This window comes from Oncorhynchus tshawytscha, linkage group LG05 (genome assembly GCF_018296145.1).
Source record: "Oncorhynchus tshawytscha isolate Ot180627B linkage group LG05, Otsh_v2.0, whole genome shotgun sequence".
In the NCBI taxonomy this organism is placed as follows: Eukaryota; Metazoa; Chordata; class Actinopteri; order Salmoniformes; family Salmonidae; genus Oncorhynchus; species Oncorhynchus tshawytscha.
This window is the reverse complement of record NC_056433.1, coordinates 58,041,952-58,056,719: the sequence shown is the minus strand read 5'-3', so window position 1 is coordinate 58,056,719 and position 14,768 is coordinate 58,041,952. Positions and strand designations below refer to the sequence as shown.

General features: G+C 41.9%; 1 protein-coding gene across 1 annotated transcript in view; it reads right to left on the bottom strand.

Annotated features, from left to right (window-relative positions):
- LOC112251572 (ephrin type-B receptor 1-like) overlaps positions 1–14,768 on the bottom strand; it is a 200,872-nt gene that overhangs the window by 21,490 nt on the left and 164,614 nt on the right. The window contains exons 10-11 of the mRNA XM_042322148.1: positions 7,334–7,522; positions 6,518–6,765 (exon numbers count right to left, since the gene is read on the bottom strand). Of these exons, the coding sequence (XP_042178082.1) occupies positions 6,518–6,765; positions 7,334–7,522 (437 nt within the window). The remainder of the gene's footprint in view (positions 1–6,517; positions 6,766–7,333; positions 7,523–14,768) is intronic.

Below are 14,768 nucleotides of genomic sequence, written 5' to 3'. Positions count from 1 at the left end.
TCATCCTGACAGAGCTGGGTAACTGAATCAAGTTGGTAGGCCTCCTTGCTTGCATACGCTTTTTCAGTTCTGCCCACAAATTAGGATAGGATTGAGGTCAGGGCTTTGTGATGGCCACTCCAATACCTTGATGTTGTTGTCCTTAAGCCATTTTGCCACAACTTTGGAAGTGTGCTTGGGGTCATTGTCCACATAGGAAGACCCATTTGCAACCAAGCTAGAACTTCCTGACTGATGTCTTGAGATGTTGCTTCAATTTATCCACATAATGTTCCTTTCTCATGATGCCATCTATTTTGTGAAGTGCACCAGTCCCTCCTGCAGCAAAGCACCCCCACAACATGACGCTGCCACCCCCGTGATTCACAGTTAGGATGGTGTTCTTCAGCTTCCAAGCCTCCCCCTTTTTCCTCCAAACTTAACAATGGTCATTATGGCTAAACAGTTCTATATTTGTTTCATCAGAACAGAGGACATTTCTCCAAAAAGTAAGATCTTTGTCCCCATCTGCAGTTGCAAACCATAGTCTGGCTTTTTTATGGCAGTTTTGGAGCAGTGGCTTCTTCCTTGCTCATTGGCATTTCAGGTTATGTCGATATAGAACTCATTATACTGTGGATAAAGATACTTCCACAGGTACACCTCCAATTGACTCAAATGATGTCAATTAGCCTATCAGAAGCTTCTAAAGCCATGACATCATTTTCTGGAATTTTCCAGGCTGTTTAAAGGCACAGTCAACATAGCGTATGTAAACTTCTGACACACTGGAATTGTGATACAGTTACTGGCCCAAGTGAAATAATCTGCCTGTAAACAAATGTTGGAAAAATTATTTGTGTCATGCACGATGTAGATTTCCTAACCGACTTCACAAAACTATAGTTTGTTAAAAACTATAGTTTGTGGAGTAGTTGAAAAACAAGTTTTAATGACTCCAACCTAAGTGTATGTAAACTTCCGACTTCAACTGTATATATACACATATACAGTTGAAGTCGGACGTTTTTTTATGTAAAAAAAAATGTAGAAATAATATTTCGGTTTTCAATCAATCTTATTTGTGGAGTGCCTTTGTCACAACTATGCAACAGAAAACATGTTTTGGAATGTGGTAATAAAAAAAATACCCCAACCACCAATACGCACGGTCAGCAAGACGTGTGGTCAAATGATGAATAATTATAAGTGCCAAGTGTGCCTCATATGACAACAGTAAAAAATTGTAAATTATTGTCAGCTCATGCTTACAAGGTGTGAATCTAAAAGCAATGGCATCAGTTAGAGCATGTCCATGTCACATAAACAACAAAAGCATTGCTGATGTATTTTTTAGCTTGAGATGTTGGGTCCCCTCTCTCAGTGGTGACATTTTGTGCTGATAATCATCCCGTAGCACCAGTATGTTCTATCCAAATGGTGCCATCCCTTCCTCTCTCCTGTCTCACCATTTCATTTGGTGATGGCATGGGCACCTGCTCAGCGCACACCGTTCTGGCTTTTTTGTGCTTTGCCCTGTAGGTTCTGGCTGAAGCTCAGAATCAGAAGAATGATCAGAGATGATTCATTTCTTCCCCACTATCGGAGTCGTTTTCATTCAGATTTTGTAGCAACGCTGATGCAGAATGTGCATTCATTTGTCTTGGTCTTCTTGCCATGGGAAATGACGCACGCACTCCAAGTAGGCCAGAGTAGACTGATAAGACTGCTTGGACTGATATATTTAACAAGGCAAGTCACTTAAGAACAAACATGTATTTACAATGACATATTACCAGGGAACAGTGGGTTAATTGCCTTGTTCAGGTACAGAAGGACAGTTTTTTACCTTGTCAGCTCAGGGATTCGATCTAGCAACCATTCGGTTACTGGCCCAACGCTCTAACCACTAGGCTACCTGCCACCCTAAGTATATAGGGTACATACCATTTAGAGATTATAATTAGATAAATACAATAGAATGGCCCACCTTGTTCTTCATTCACAATTGGGGATTACATAATACTGTATTTCACCTGTTGTTAGACGTGTGAAATTAGTTTAGATATAGTTTAAGTTCAGTTTCGAAGCAATTATCGGAGTGCTTGTCAATTGGGCACGGCACCTTAGGGGTGATTATCAACTGGGCATAGTACCAGGAGAAGGAGGGGATCAGGCCCTACAGTCAGGAGGAGGGGCAACCACAGAAAACAATTCAAAAATGACATATCTCCATTTCTGTTTGTGATATTAAGATTCTAACAATGACAGAATGTTATATAGACTTATGACTTTAAACATTCCAGAGTAATAAAATGTAATTCATGAGCAGTCCAAATGACTGCTTTAGCGGTTCTAGTGTTACTGTGGCATGAGCACAACCAGTCATGATGTTTCCATCACTTCAAAAAGTAGGTTACATTCATCCAAAATAATTCATCCAAAATACCTCTAGCATCTGAACAGTGGCTGAAAATATCTTACTGGAGAAAGCAAAGCAAAACAGCACCCCTGTCTTACTATATGTAGCCAATGAATCTGATGCGGTCTGGCCACATACCATACTATTTTGGGCCAGACAGCATCAGATACATAGGCTATACATACTGTGACAGAGGGGCGCTGTTTAACTCATGCAAATGATTTATCTGAGATTGATGCGTCTTTCTGTCGGCGCTTGTCTCGGGCAAATAAATTATAAATATTTAAATATTTATTTGCATGGGCAAGGAGCTATGGTAGGGCGGACCAGGCACCCTAAGGCCAGCCCATAACACCGGCCAGGCGTAAAACTATTGCTGTCCCTGTAAACTACACATTCCACTGCACCTATCCGGTGTATGTGACAATAAATAAAACATATGTGTTAAGCCCCAGTGGCTCCATGTCTTTAATCTTTCTCACTCTGCCTCCTTATCCCCAGCTTGGCTGTTTATTAGTGGCCCCTACCAAGGTGGATAACCCCCTCCCATGAGTCACTGCAAGTCTGACCCTCCGGTGTGGCCTCAGTGGGCACCTCCAACACTCAGAGCGGGGTGCTCATTCAACTGTGGCTCCCTTCGCCAGCAACATGGGCATGCCAGAAGAAAAACAACCCAGAAATCGATGGCTGCGGGAGTCAAGTGCGGTGGCTCGGAAGAGGGGCCTGGTGAGGGAGCGGACATCAAAGGGGTGTTCAAAGCCCCGCTTCAAACGAGCCCAGGATCAAAGAGAGGAGGAAACAGGTTGAGGGGATTAGAAAACTAGGCCACGTATTGATTGGGTTCCATGTTCTCTGTTTCCAAGGAGTTAGAAGAAGCACTAAACTGTGCCAGGCTGGCACTTTGAATCAGGGCACTGTGAATATATTAGCTACATTGCCTCAAAGAGCTCTGGGTGGAACAATTGCATTTACGTTAATCTCATGAATTACATTAGGATAAATCAAATGTTATTGATAAATAGAAATCATGCTTACACACACAAGCTTTAGATTCTTTTTCCAATTCATGCCAAGGTTGTTTATCAGAACTCAATTCCCTGCTATATTGAAAAACCTTTATCCTCCAGATAGCTTTAAATCTCCATTGTCATAATCCTTGTCCCAACTATTCTCAACAATCATACTTCACTCTTTGTGTAAGACTGTCAAATTAACTATAAAAGCTTCAGCTGATCGATCAATATGATTCATATAAAGTGCCTTTTTTAAATACGTATAAGTGATATACTTATAAGTACAGTGGGGAGAACAAGTATTTGTTACACTGACGATTTTGCAGGTTTTCCTACTTACAAAGCATGTAGAGGTCTGTAATCTTTATCATGGGTACACTTCAACTGTGAGAGACGGAATCTAAAATCCAGAAAATCACATTGTATGATTTTTAAGTAATTAATTTGCATTGTATTGCATGACATAAGTATTTGATCACCTACCAACCAGTAAGAATTCCGGCTCTCACAGACCTCTCACAGACCTCTTCTCAAGAAGCCCTCCTGTTCTCCACTCATTACCTGTATTAACTGCACCTTTTTGAACTCGTTACCTGTATAAAAGACACCTGTCCACACACTCAATCAAACAGGCTCCAACCTCTCCACAATGGCCAAGACCAGAGAGCTGTGTAAGGACATCAGGGATAAATTGTAGACCTGCAAGGGGCTGGGATGGGCTACAGGACAATAGGCAAGCAGCTTGGTGAGAAGGCAACAACTGTTGGCGCAATTATTAGAAAATGGAAGAAGTTCAAGATGACGGTCAATCACCCTCGGTCTGGGGCTCCATGCAAGATCTCACCTCGTGGGGCATCAATGATCACGAGGAAGGTGAGGGATCAGCCCAGAACTACACGGCAGGACCTGGTCAATGACCTGAAGAGAGATGGGACTACAGTCTCAAAGAAAACCATTAGTAACACACTACGCCATCATGGATTAAAATCCGGCAGCGCACGCATGGTCCCTCTGCTCAAGCCAGCGCATGTCCAGGCCCGTCTGAAGTTTGCCAATGACAATCTGGATGATCCAGAGGAGGAATGGGAGAAGGTAATGTGGTCTGATGAGACAAAAATAGAGCTTTTCGGTCTAAACTCCACTCGCCGTGTTTGTAGGAAGAAGAAGGATGAGTACAACCCCAAGAACACCATCCCAACCGTGAAACATGGAGGTGGAAACATCATTCTTTGGGGATGCTTTTCTGCAAAGGGGACAGGACAACTGCACCGTATTGAGGGGAGGATGGATGGGGCCATTTATCGCAAGATCTTGGCCAACAACCTCCTTCCCTCAATAAGAGCATTGAAGATGGGTCGTGGCTGGGTCTTCCAGCATGACAACGACCCGAAACACACAGCCAGGGCAACGAAGGAGTGGCTCCGTAAGAAGCATCTCAAGGTCCTGGAGTGGCCTAGCCAGTCTCCAGATCTGAACCCAATAGAAAATCTTTGGAGAGAGCTGAAAGTCCGTATTGCCCAGCGACAGCCCTGAAACCTGAAGGATCTGGAGAAGGTCTGTATGGAGGAGTGGGCCAAAATCCCTGCTGCAGTGTGTGAAGACCTTTTCAAGAACTACAGGAAACGTATGACATCTGTAATTGCAAACAAAGGTTTCTGTACCAAATATTAAGTTTTGCTTTTCTGATGTATCAAATACTTATGTCATGCAATAAAATGCAAATTAATTACTTAAAAATCATACAATGTGATTTTCTGGATTTTTCTTTTAGATTCCGTCTCTCACAGTTGAAGTGTACTACCTATGATAAAAATTACAGACCTCTACATGCTTTGTAAGTAGGAAAACCTGCAAAATCGGCAGTGTATCAAATATTTGTTCTCCCCACTGTTTGTCAGCTGTGAATCTTTCTTACAAACATAAGTATATTTGGGGAAAATCTAACATCACTGAGTACCACTCACTCAAACTTTCAAGAATTGTGGTGGCTGCATGTTAGGGGTATGTTTGTCATCAGCAAGAACTAGGGAGTTTTTAGGATAAAAAGAAACAGAATAGAGCTAAGCACAGGCTAAATCCTAGAGGAAAACCTGGTTCAGTCTGACAGACACTCTGAGACAAATTCACCTTTCAGCAGGACAATAACCTAAAACACAAGGCCAGATATACACGAGATATTTACCAAGACACAATGGAATGTTCCTGAGTGGATTAGTTACAGTTTTGACTTAAAATCTGCTTGAAAATCAATGGCAAGACATGAAAATGGCTCTCTAGCAATGACCAACAACCAACTTGATAGAGCTTGACACATTTTTTTAAGAATAATGGGCAAATATTGTACAGAGATTTACCCAGAAAGACTCACAGCTGTAATTGCTGCCAAACGTGATTATAACATTTATTGACTCAGGGGGTTGAATACTTATCTAATCAAGATATATTAGTGTTTTATTTTCCATCAATTGAAACAATTTATAATAATTTTCTTCCACTTTAACATTACTGTCACGCCCTGACCATAGAGAGCTTTTTATGTCTCTATTTTGGTTTGGTCAGGGTGTGATTTGGGTGGGCATTCTATGTCCTTATTCTATGTTTTGTATTGTTTTGTTTTGGCCGGGTATGGTTCTCAATCAGGGACAGCTGTCTATCGTTGTCTCTGATTGGGAACCATACTTAGGTAGCTTTTTCCCACATGGGTTTTGTGGGTAGTTATTTTCTGTTTAGTGTTTGCACCTTACGGGACTGTTTCCGTTTAATTTATTCTCTAGTTATTTTGTATTAGTGTTCAGTTCAATAAACAAACATGAACACTTACCACGCTGCGCTTTGGTTCGACTACTCTTCCTCATCCAACGACGAAAGCCGTTACAATTACAGAGAATTTTGTGTGTATTGTTGACACACAAAAAAACAATTAAATCCATTTTAATTCCACTTTGTAACAACAAAATGTTGAAAAAGTCAATGGGTGTGAATACTTTCTGAAGGCACTGTATGAAACCACACAGTGGCCCTATTAAGTGAAAGCTGTGCCCGGGCTGGGGTTCTGAACAGAGGAGGTTAAAACATAATAACAAAGCAGTGCTCCCTTTCTCACCCTCAGGAAGGAGTCCAGGGCCCCATTCTCCATAAACTCTGTGATGATCATGACTGGCCGGCTCTTAGTGACGACGCCCTCCAGTCGGATGATGTTGGGGTGGTCAAACTGGCCCATGATGCTGGCCTCAGACAGGAAGTCCCGTCTCTGCTTCTCCACGTAGCCCGCCTTCAGGGTCTTAATGGCCACGTACAGCTCCCTCTTCCCAGCCGGCTTCAGACGACCCTTATACACCTCCCCAAACTCGCCTGGAGGGAAAGACATGGGATTACTGATTGATTACCTTATTACAAAGCCAGCTACATGTATGCAAGCTGATGCCATATATTTTAACTTCCTATTCTAACATATAGCACATGTACAATCAAAAGTCCCCATAAAGATAAAACACTGTATGCGTGACAGACTCAGAGATAATAGAGCTCAGCTTCAGGGTCATAAGACAAGTGCTGTGCTGACAAGTCCGCAGATGTCAAACATCAGCCAGTGAGAGGACCGTTCTTTTGCTGAATGCATGAATATGTCAAGTCAAGTAAAAAATAAATGTCCCCAACAGATAAAATCAGCATGAATTATAGATGGAGGTGGTCCGGTTACTGAGATAGCGGCTAAATTTGCTCTCTGTCAAGAGAGGAGCTCTGTGAAGTGGATATGGTTCTCTATCTAAAAGCAAAACAAATTAGAAGGAAAAAGTGTTTTTTTTAAAACTGAATAGCTGTGCTAACACCTGGATACTGTACAGGTAAAGAGAAAGTGGAGGAGAAAATGATATAGATTCATGGATGCCGCAGAGGTACTCCATTTCCACCATGTCACCTGCACCAATGACCTCCTCGATCTTCACACAAGACACGTCGATCTCCTTGGCAAACTCTCGGACGGCCTCGTTGGGGTCCTCGTAGGTGAAGGGATCGATGTAGATCTTAATCCCTGGTGAGCCAGAGAAGTGGGTGGGGCATCCCATGGGGGAAGGGCAGTTGGACATGTCCGGTCTCAGAGAGAGTTCTGTAAAAAAGGCAGAGGAGGATGAGTGGTTAGGATGAGCACGGGGAAGCTCAAACAAATATATCATCAGTGTTTGTCTGTGTGTGACTATATGTATGTACAGTATGTGTGTGCGTGTCATCTCCATGTTTTTCTTTCCAGACTCTCTCTCTTGCTCTCACACACACAGAGATGTAAACTATTTCCCGTAATTGCTGTGGAAGGCAATTTCCTTGGCTCCTCTCTCCCACCTTCAGGAACTGAGCATAAACTGATAAAAATGACACAATATCACATTACCCTCTGTACAGATGATACGGGTGAGTCATTGACAATAGTAGCTTGGAATCTGAGTGCTACTGTCATCCGGAGCAATGGCCAAATGAGAAATACAGAACGCAGAGACCTTACAAAAATATGTGTGTGATTTGGCAAGTGTGTATGTGTGTGAGTGGGCATAAATGTGTTTTTTAGACTGAAGAGTCGCTCCTGATTGTTGTCCTGTAACCGATATTATGAGGCCCTAACATTAATCAAATCAAATGTTATTGGTTGGGTACACATATTTTGCAGGTTATGCAGGTACAGTGAAATGCTTATGTTTCTAGCTCCAACAGTGCAGTAATACCTAAAAATACAAAACAATACACACAACCCCCCCCCCCTTGCCCTCAGGACAGCCTCAATTCGTTGGGGCATGTACTCTACAAGGTGTTGAAAGCGTTCCACAGTAATTATATAGGATGAGCCTTGACTAGAATACAGTATATACAGTGCATTCGGAAAGTATTCAGACCCTTTGACTATTTCCAACATTTTGTTACAGCCTTATTCTAAAATAGATTTTTTTCTTAAGATCCTCATCAATCTACACACAATACCCCATAATGATGAAACAAAAACAGGTTTTAAGAAATGTTTGCAAATGTATTAAAAATAAAAACTTAAATATCACATTTACATAAGTAGTCAGACCCTTTACTCAGTACTTTGTTGAAGCACCTTTGGCAGCGATTACAGACTCATGTCAAGTAAAATAAAATTTTATTGGTCACATACGCATGTATAGCAGATGTTACTGCGGGTGTAGCAAAATTCTTGTGTTTCTAGCTCCAACAGTGCAGTAATATTTAACAAAGGAATGGAATTAAGAATATATGTGGACGAGCAATGTCAGAGCAGCATAGACCAAGATACAGTTGAATAGCATAGAATACAGTATATAAGAGATGACTAAAGCAAGATATGAAAACATTATTAAAGTGACTAGTGTTCCATTTATTTAAGTGGCCAGTAATTTCAAGTCTATGTAAATAGACAGCAGCCTCTAATGTGCTAGTGATTACTATTTAACTGTCTGGTGGCCTTGAGATAGAAGCTGTTTTCAGTCTTTTGGTCCCAGCTTTGATGCACCTGTACTGACCTCGCCTTCTGGATGATAGCGGGGTGAACAGGCAATGGCTCGGGTGGTTGTATTCCTTGATGATCTTTTTGGCCTTCCTGTGCCATCGGGTGCGTAGGTGTCCTGGGGGGAAGGTAGTTTGCCCCCGGTGATGTGTTGGGCAGACCGCGCCACCCTCTGGAGAGCCCTGTGGTTGCGGGGGGTGCAGTTGCCGTACCAGGCTGTGATACAGCCGGACAGGATGCTCTCAATTGTGTCTTCTTGGGTATCACGTTACAAGCTTGGAAGACCTGTATTTGGGGAGTTTCTCCCATTCTTTTCTGCAGATCCTCTCAAGCTCTGTCAGGTTGGATGGGGAGTATCGCTGCACAGCTATTTTCAGGTCTCTCCAGAGATGTTAGATCGGGTTCAAGTCTGGGCTCTGTTTGAGCCACTTAAGGACATTCAGACCTCCCTGACCAAGGCCCTTCTCCCCCGAATGCTCAGTCTGGCTGGGCGGCCAGCTCTAGCAAGAGTCTTGGTGGTTCCAAACTTCTTTCATTTAAGAATGATGGAGGCCACTGTGTTTTTGGGGACCTTCAATGCTGCAGAAATGTTTTGGTACCCTTCCCCAGATCTGTGACTCCACAAAAAAATCCTGTCTCGGAGCTCTACGGACAATTCCTTCAACCTCATGACTTGATTTTCACTCTGACATGCACTGTTAATTGTGGGACCTCATATAGACAGGTGTGTGTCTTTCCAAATAATGTCCAATCAATTTAATTTAGCACAGATGGACTCCAATCAAGGATGATCAAACGAAACAGAATGCACCTGAGCTCAATTTCGAGTCTCATAGCAAAGGGTCTGAATACTTATTTAGGTATTTCTGTTTTTTAAAATTTGTAATACATTTGCAAAAAAATCTAAAAACCTGTTTTTGCTTTGTCATTATGGTGTTTTATGTGTAGATTGATGAGGAAAAAAATGTATTTAATTAATTTTAAAATAAGGCTATAACGTATCAAAATGTGGAAAAAGTGAAGGGGTCTGAATACTTTCCGAATACACTGTATATATGAAGCATGTAAAACAGTATGTAAACATAATTAGTGACCAGTGTTCAATGATTATGTACATAGGCCAGCAGTCTCTAAAGCGCAGGGTAGAATGCCAGACGGTAGCCGGCTAGTGACAGTGACTAAGTTCAGGACAGGGTACTGGGCGGAGGCCGGCCAGCGGTGACTATTTAACAGTCTGACGGCCTGGAGATGAGAGTCGTTTTTTCAGTCTCTCTGCCCAGCTTTGATGGACCTGTACTGTCTCCGCCTTCTAGATGAACAGGCCGTGGCTCAGACTGCTGAGGTCCTTGAAGATCTTCTTCGGCCTTCCTGTGAAACTGGATGCTGTAGATGTCCTTGAGGGCAGGCAGTGTGCCCCTGGTGATGCGTTGGGCTGAATCCGCTAAAACCCTCATACATGCATTAACTTTTTATGGCTGCAGGGGCAGTATTGAGTAGCTTGGATGAAAAGTTGCCCATTGTAAACGGCCAGCTCCTCAGTCTCAGTTGCTAATATATGCATAGTGTTATTAGTATTGGATGGAAAACACTCTAAAGTTTCCAAAAACGGTCAAAATATTGTCTGTGAGTATAACAGCACTGATATTAGAGGCGAAACCCTGAGGAAAATCAAAATAGGAAGTGGCTTCTATTTTGAAAACTTCATGTTCCATAGCCTCCCTTTGCTGGATTTAAAGGGATATGAACCAGATTCAATGTCAACAGTCTTCAGACATGGTTTCAGGCTTTTATTTTGACAAATGAGCCAGAACAATAACATCGTATCAAGTGGTCACATGAGTTTTGCTCGCGCAACAGAGTTTGGATAGGTATTGCTTTTCCCTCTCCTACTGTGAAAGACATTTGCGGTTGATATATTATCGATTATATATTTTAAAATCAACCTGATGATTGATTATAAAAAACGTTTGACATGTTTCTGTGGACATTATGGAAACTATTTGGAATTTTCGTCTGCGTTGTCGTGACCGCTCTTTCCTGTGGATTTCTGAACATAACGCGGCAAACAAACTGAGGTATTTTGGATATAAAAATAATCTTTATGGAACAAAAGGAACATTTGTTGTGTAACTGGGAGTCTCGTGAGTGAAAACATCCGAAGATCATCAAAGGTAAACGATTCATTTGATTGCTTTTCTGATTTTCGTGACCAAGCTACCTGATGCTAAGTGTAAATCAAATCAAATCAAATCAAATTTTATTTGTCACATACACATGGTTAGCAGATGTTAATGCGAGTGTAGCGAAATGCTTGTGCTTCTAGTTCTGACAATGCAGTAATAACGAACAAGTAATCTAACTAACAATTCCAAAAAACTACTGTCTTATACACAGTGTAAGGGGATAAAGAATATGTACATAAGGATATATGAATGAGTGATGGTACAGAGCAGCATAGGCAAGATACAGTAGATGATATCGAGTACAGTATATACATATGAGATGAGTATGTAAACCAAGTGGCATAGTTAAAGTGGCTAGTGATACATGTATTACATAAGGATGCAGTCGATGATATAGAGTACAGTATCTACGTATGCATATGAGATGAATAATGTAGGGTAAGTAACATTATATAAGGTAGCATTGTTTAAAGTGGCTAGTGATATATTTCCGTCATTTTCCATCAATTCCCATTATTAAAGTGGCTGGAGTAGAGTCAGTGTCATTGACAGTGTGTTGGCAGTAGCCACTCAATGTTAGTGGTGGATGTTTAACAGTCTGATGGCCTTGAGATAGAAGCTGTTTTTCAGTCTCTCGGTCCCAGCTTTGATGCACCTGTACTGACCTCGCCTTCTGGATGACAGCGGGGTGAACAGGCAGTGGCTCGGGTGGTTGATGTCCTTGATGATCTTTATGGCCTTCCTGTAGCATCGGGTGGTGTAGGTGTCCTGGGGGCAGGTAGTTTGCCCCGGTGATGCGTTGTGCAGACCTCACTACCCTCTGGAGAGCCTTACGGTTGAGGGCGGTGCAGTTGCCATACCAGGCGGTGATACAGCCCGCCAGGATGCTCTCGATTGTGCATCTGTAGAAGTTTGTGAGTGCTTTTGGTGATAAGCCGAATTTCTTCAGCCTCCTGAGGTTGAAGAGGCGCTGCTGCGCCTTCCTCACGATGCTGTCTGTGTGAGTGGACCAATTCAGTTTGTCTGTGATGTGTATGCCGAAGAACTTAAAACTTGCTACCCTATCCACTACTGTTCCATCAATGTGGATGGGGGGGGGTGTTCCCTCTGCTGTTTCCTGAAGTCCACAATCATCTCCTTAGTTTTGTTGACGTTGAGTGTGAGGTTATTTTTTTTAATTTTCCTTATTTTCCATACACAAACGCTTGGATTGCTTTCGCTGTAAAGCATAATTTCAAAATCTGACACGACAGGTGGATTACCAAAAGGCTAAGCTGTGTTTTCCTATATTGCACTTGTGATTTCATGAATATAACTATTTTTAGTAATATTTATTGAATGTAGCGCTATGCTATTCAGCGGTTGTTGATAACACTTATCCCGTTAGTGGGATTGCAGCCATAACAAGTTAATCTCCTTCCATCTTGACTACTGCAACTCACTTCTCTCCTGCATCAATTCAAGCTCCCACCATAATCTCCAAATGGATGGTTACAATTCTGCAGTTCGACTCCTCATCCACACTAAGACCTGGCAGCACATCACCCCTGTCCTCCGTGAACTCCACTGTCTCCCAACGCATTGATTACAAGATCCTCCTTCTAAACTACAAAGCCTTCACCACCTTGCCCCCCACTTACCTCTCAGACCTCTTTCTCCCCTACCAACCAACACGCACACTCCATTCCACCTTATTATCCCCAGGTCGAAGCTCCAGAGTTTCAGCAACAGGGCCTTCTCCACGGTTGCTCCTAGGCTCTGAATCTCCCTCCAGCCATCCATGACTCAGAGGCCATCACTGCCTTTCAGTCCCTCCTAAAGTCCAACCTCTTTGACAAGGCCTGCCCCCCCCACACACACATACAAACAAAGAAATACACAACTAAGACACTCCTCTCTTCACTATACTGATCAGCAGTGGTGTAAAATACTTGAAAGTATTACTTAAGTTGTTTTTTGGGGTATCTGTACTTGTCAAGACTTCCTTCTAGCCATCGCCAATCCACTTTTCATTTTCCATTTGTTTTGTCTTTGTTTTACACACCTGGTTGCAATTCCCCAGTTACATGTTCATTATTTAACCCTCTGTTTTCCCCATGGTTTCTGTGCGTTTTATGTATGTTCGGTCCGTTTATGTGGGCTCGGTATTATGACATGTTATGTGGAATATATGAGTAAAGTTACTTGTGTTACTCATCTCTGCTGTCCTGCGCCTGACTCCTCTGCACCAGCTACACCAAGACCACTACAGTGTTTTACTTTAATATTAATATTTTTGCCAACTTTTACTTTTTACTCCATACATTTTCTGCAGACACCCAAAGTACTAGTTACAATTTGAATGCTTAGCAGTACAGGAAAAACATTTTTTTTTACACATTTATCAAGAGAACGTCCCTGGTCATCCCTACTGCCTCTGATCTGGTGGACTCACTAAACATAACTGCTTCCTTTGTAAATTATGTTGGAGTGTGTCCTTGGCTGTCAAAAAAAAGTCATAAAAAAGGAAATTGTGGCACCTGGTTTGCTAAATATAAGGAATTTGAGGTATAGTATTTACTTTAACTTTGAACTTTTACTCAAGTATGAAAATGTAGTACTTTTTCCACCACTGTATTTAAGTACATTTAAAATCTGATAATCTGACTTTTACTGAAGTAGTATTTTACTGGGCTACTTTCACTTTTACTTGAGTCATTTTGTATTACAGTAGCTTTACTTTTACTCAAGTTTTTCTTTTTATTTCTACAATTGTAAAGCCACTATGGTTCCATGAAAAGCGGTACATGCAGTAAGTCCCATGAAGGCGGCTCTATGTTTTCCCCGAAGTAGGCAAAGAAGGTGTTTAGCTTGTCCGGGAGTGAGGCATCGGTGTGGCACCGATTTATAATCGCTGATTGTCTAGAGTCCCTGCCACATACAGTGGGGCAAAAAAGTATTTAGTCAGCCACCAATTGTGCAAGTTCTCCCACTTAAAAAGATGAGAGAGGCCTGTAATTTACATCATAGGTACACTTCAACTATGACAGACAAAATGAGAAAAAAAAATCCTGAAAATCACATTGTAGGATTTTTAATGAATTTATTTGCCAAATTCTCAGAGGCAGCCCGGAACAATTCCCAGTACTCGCAATCAAAATTATCTTGAAGATTCTGATTGGTCAGACCAACATTGAACAGTCCTTACCACAGGTACTTCCTATTTAAGTTTCTGGCTATAGGAGGGGAGGAGCAAAATGGAGGCGTGATCTGATTTTCCAAAGGAAAATCAAGCCTAACAGTGCATCAAAATCACAAATAGATTTGGCTTGAATGTTGGTGCTTACACACTGGTGCCTCCATTTGAACTGTGATGATACGTTTTTCTGTAATCAAAACTGTCCTCAGACATCCCCTTGCTATTTTGCTGACCAAATTATTAGATTGGTTTCTTTTACCTCCAAGCAAGTTGGACAAAGTCCCTGGTAACCAAGCAGAAGACGAGCAGACCAAACAATGTTTTTGATCCCAGGGACAGATAACATGAACAGAGTGACTCACAAAGTCCTAGCAAACATTGCAACGTAAGAGAGGGAAAAGCGTCATAACACACACTAAGATGAAAAATTCCAGGAAATATCCCCTCCTGCAGTAGACATCCTATTTTAAGATTCAGAGAAAAGATCCCACACACTGCA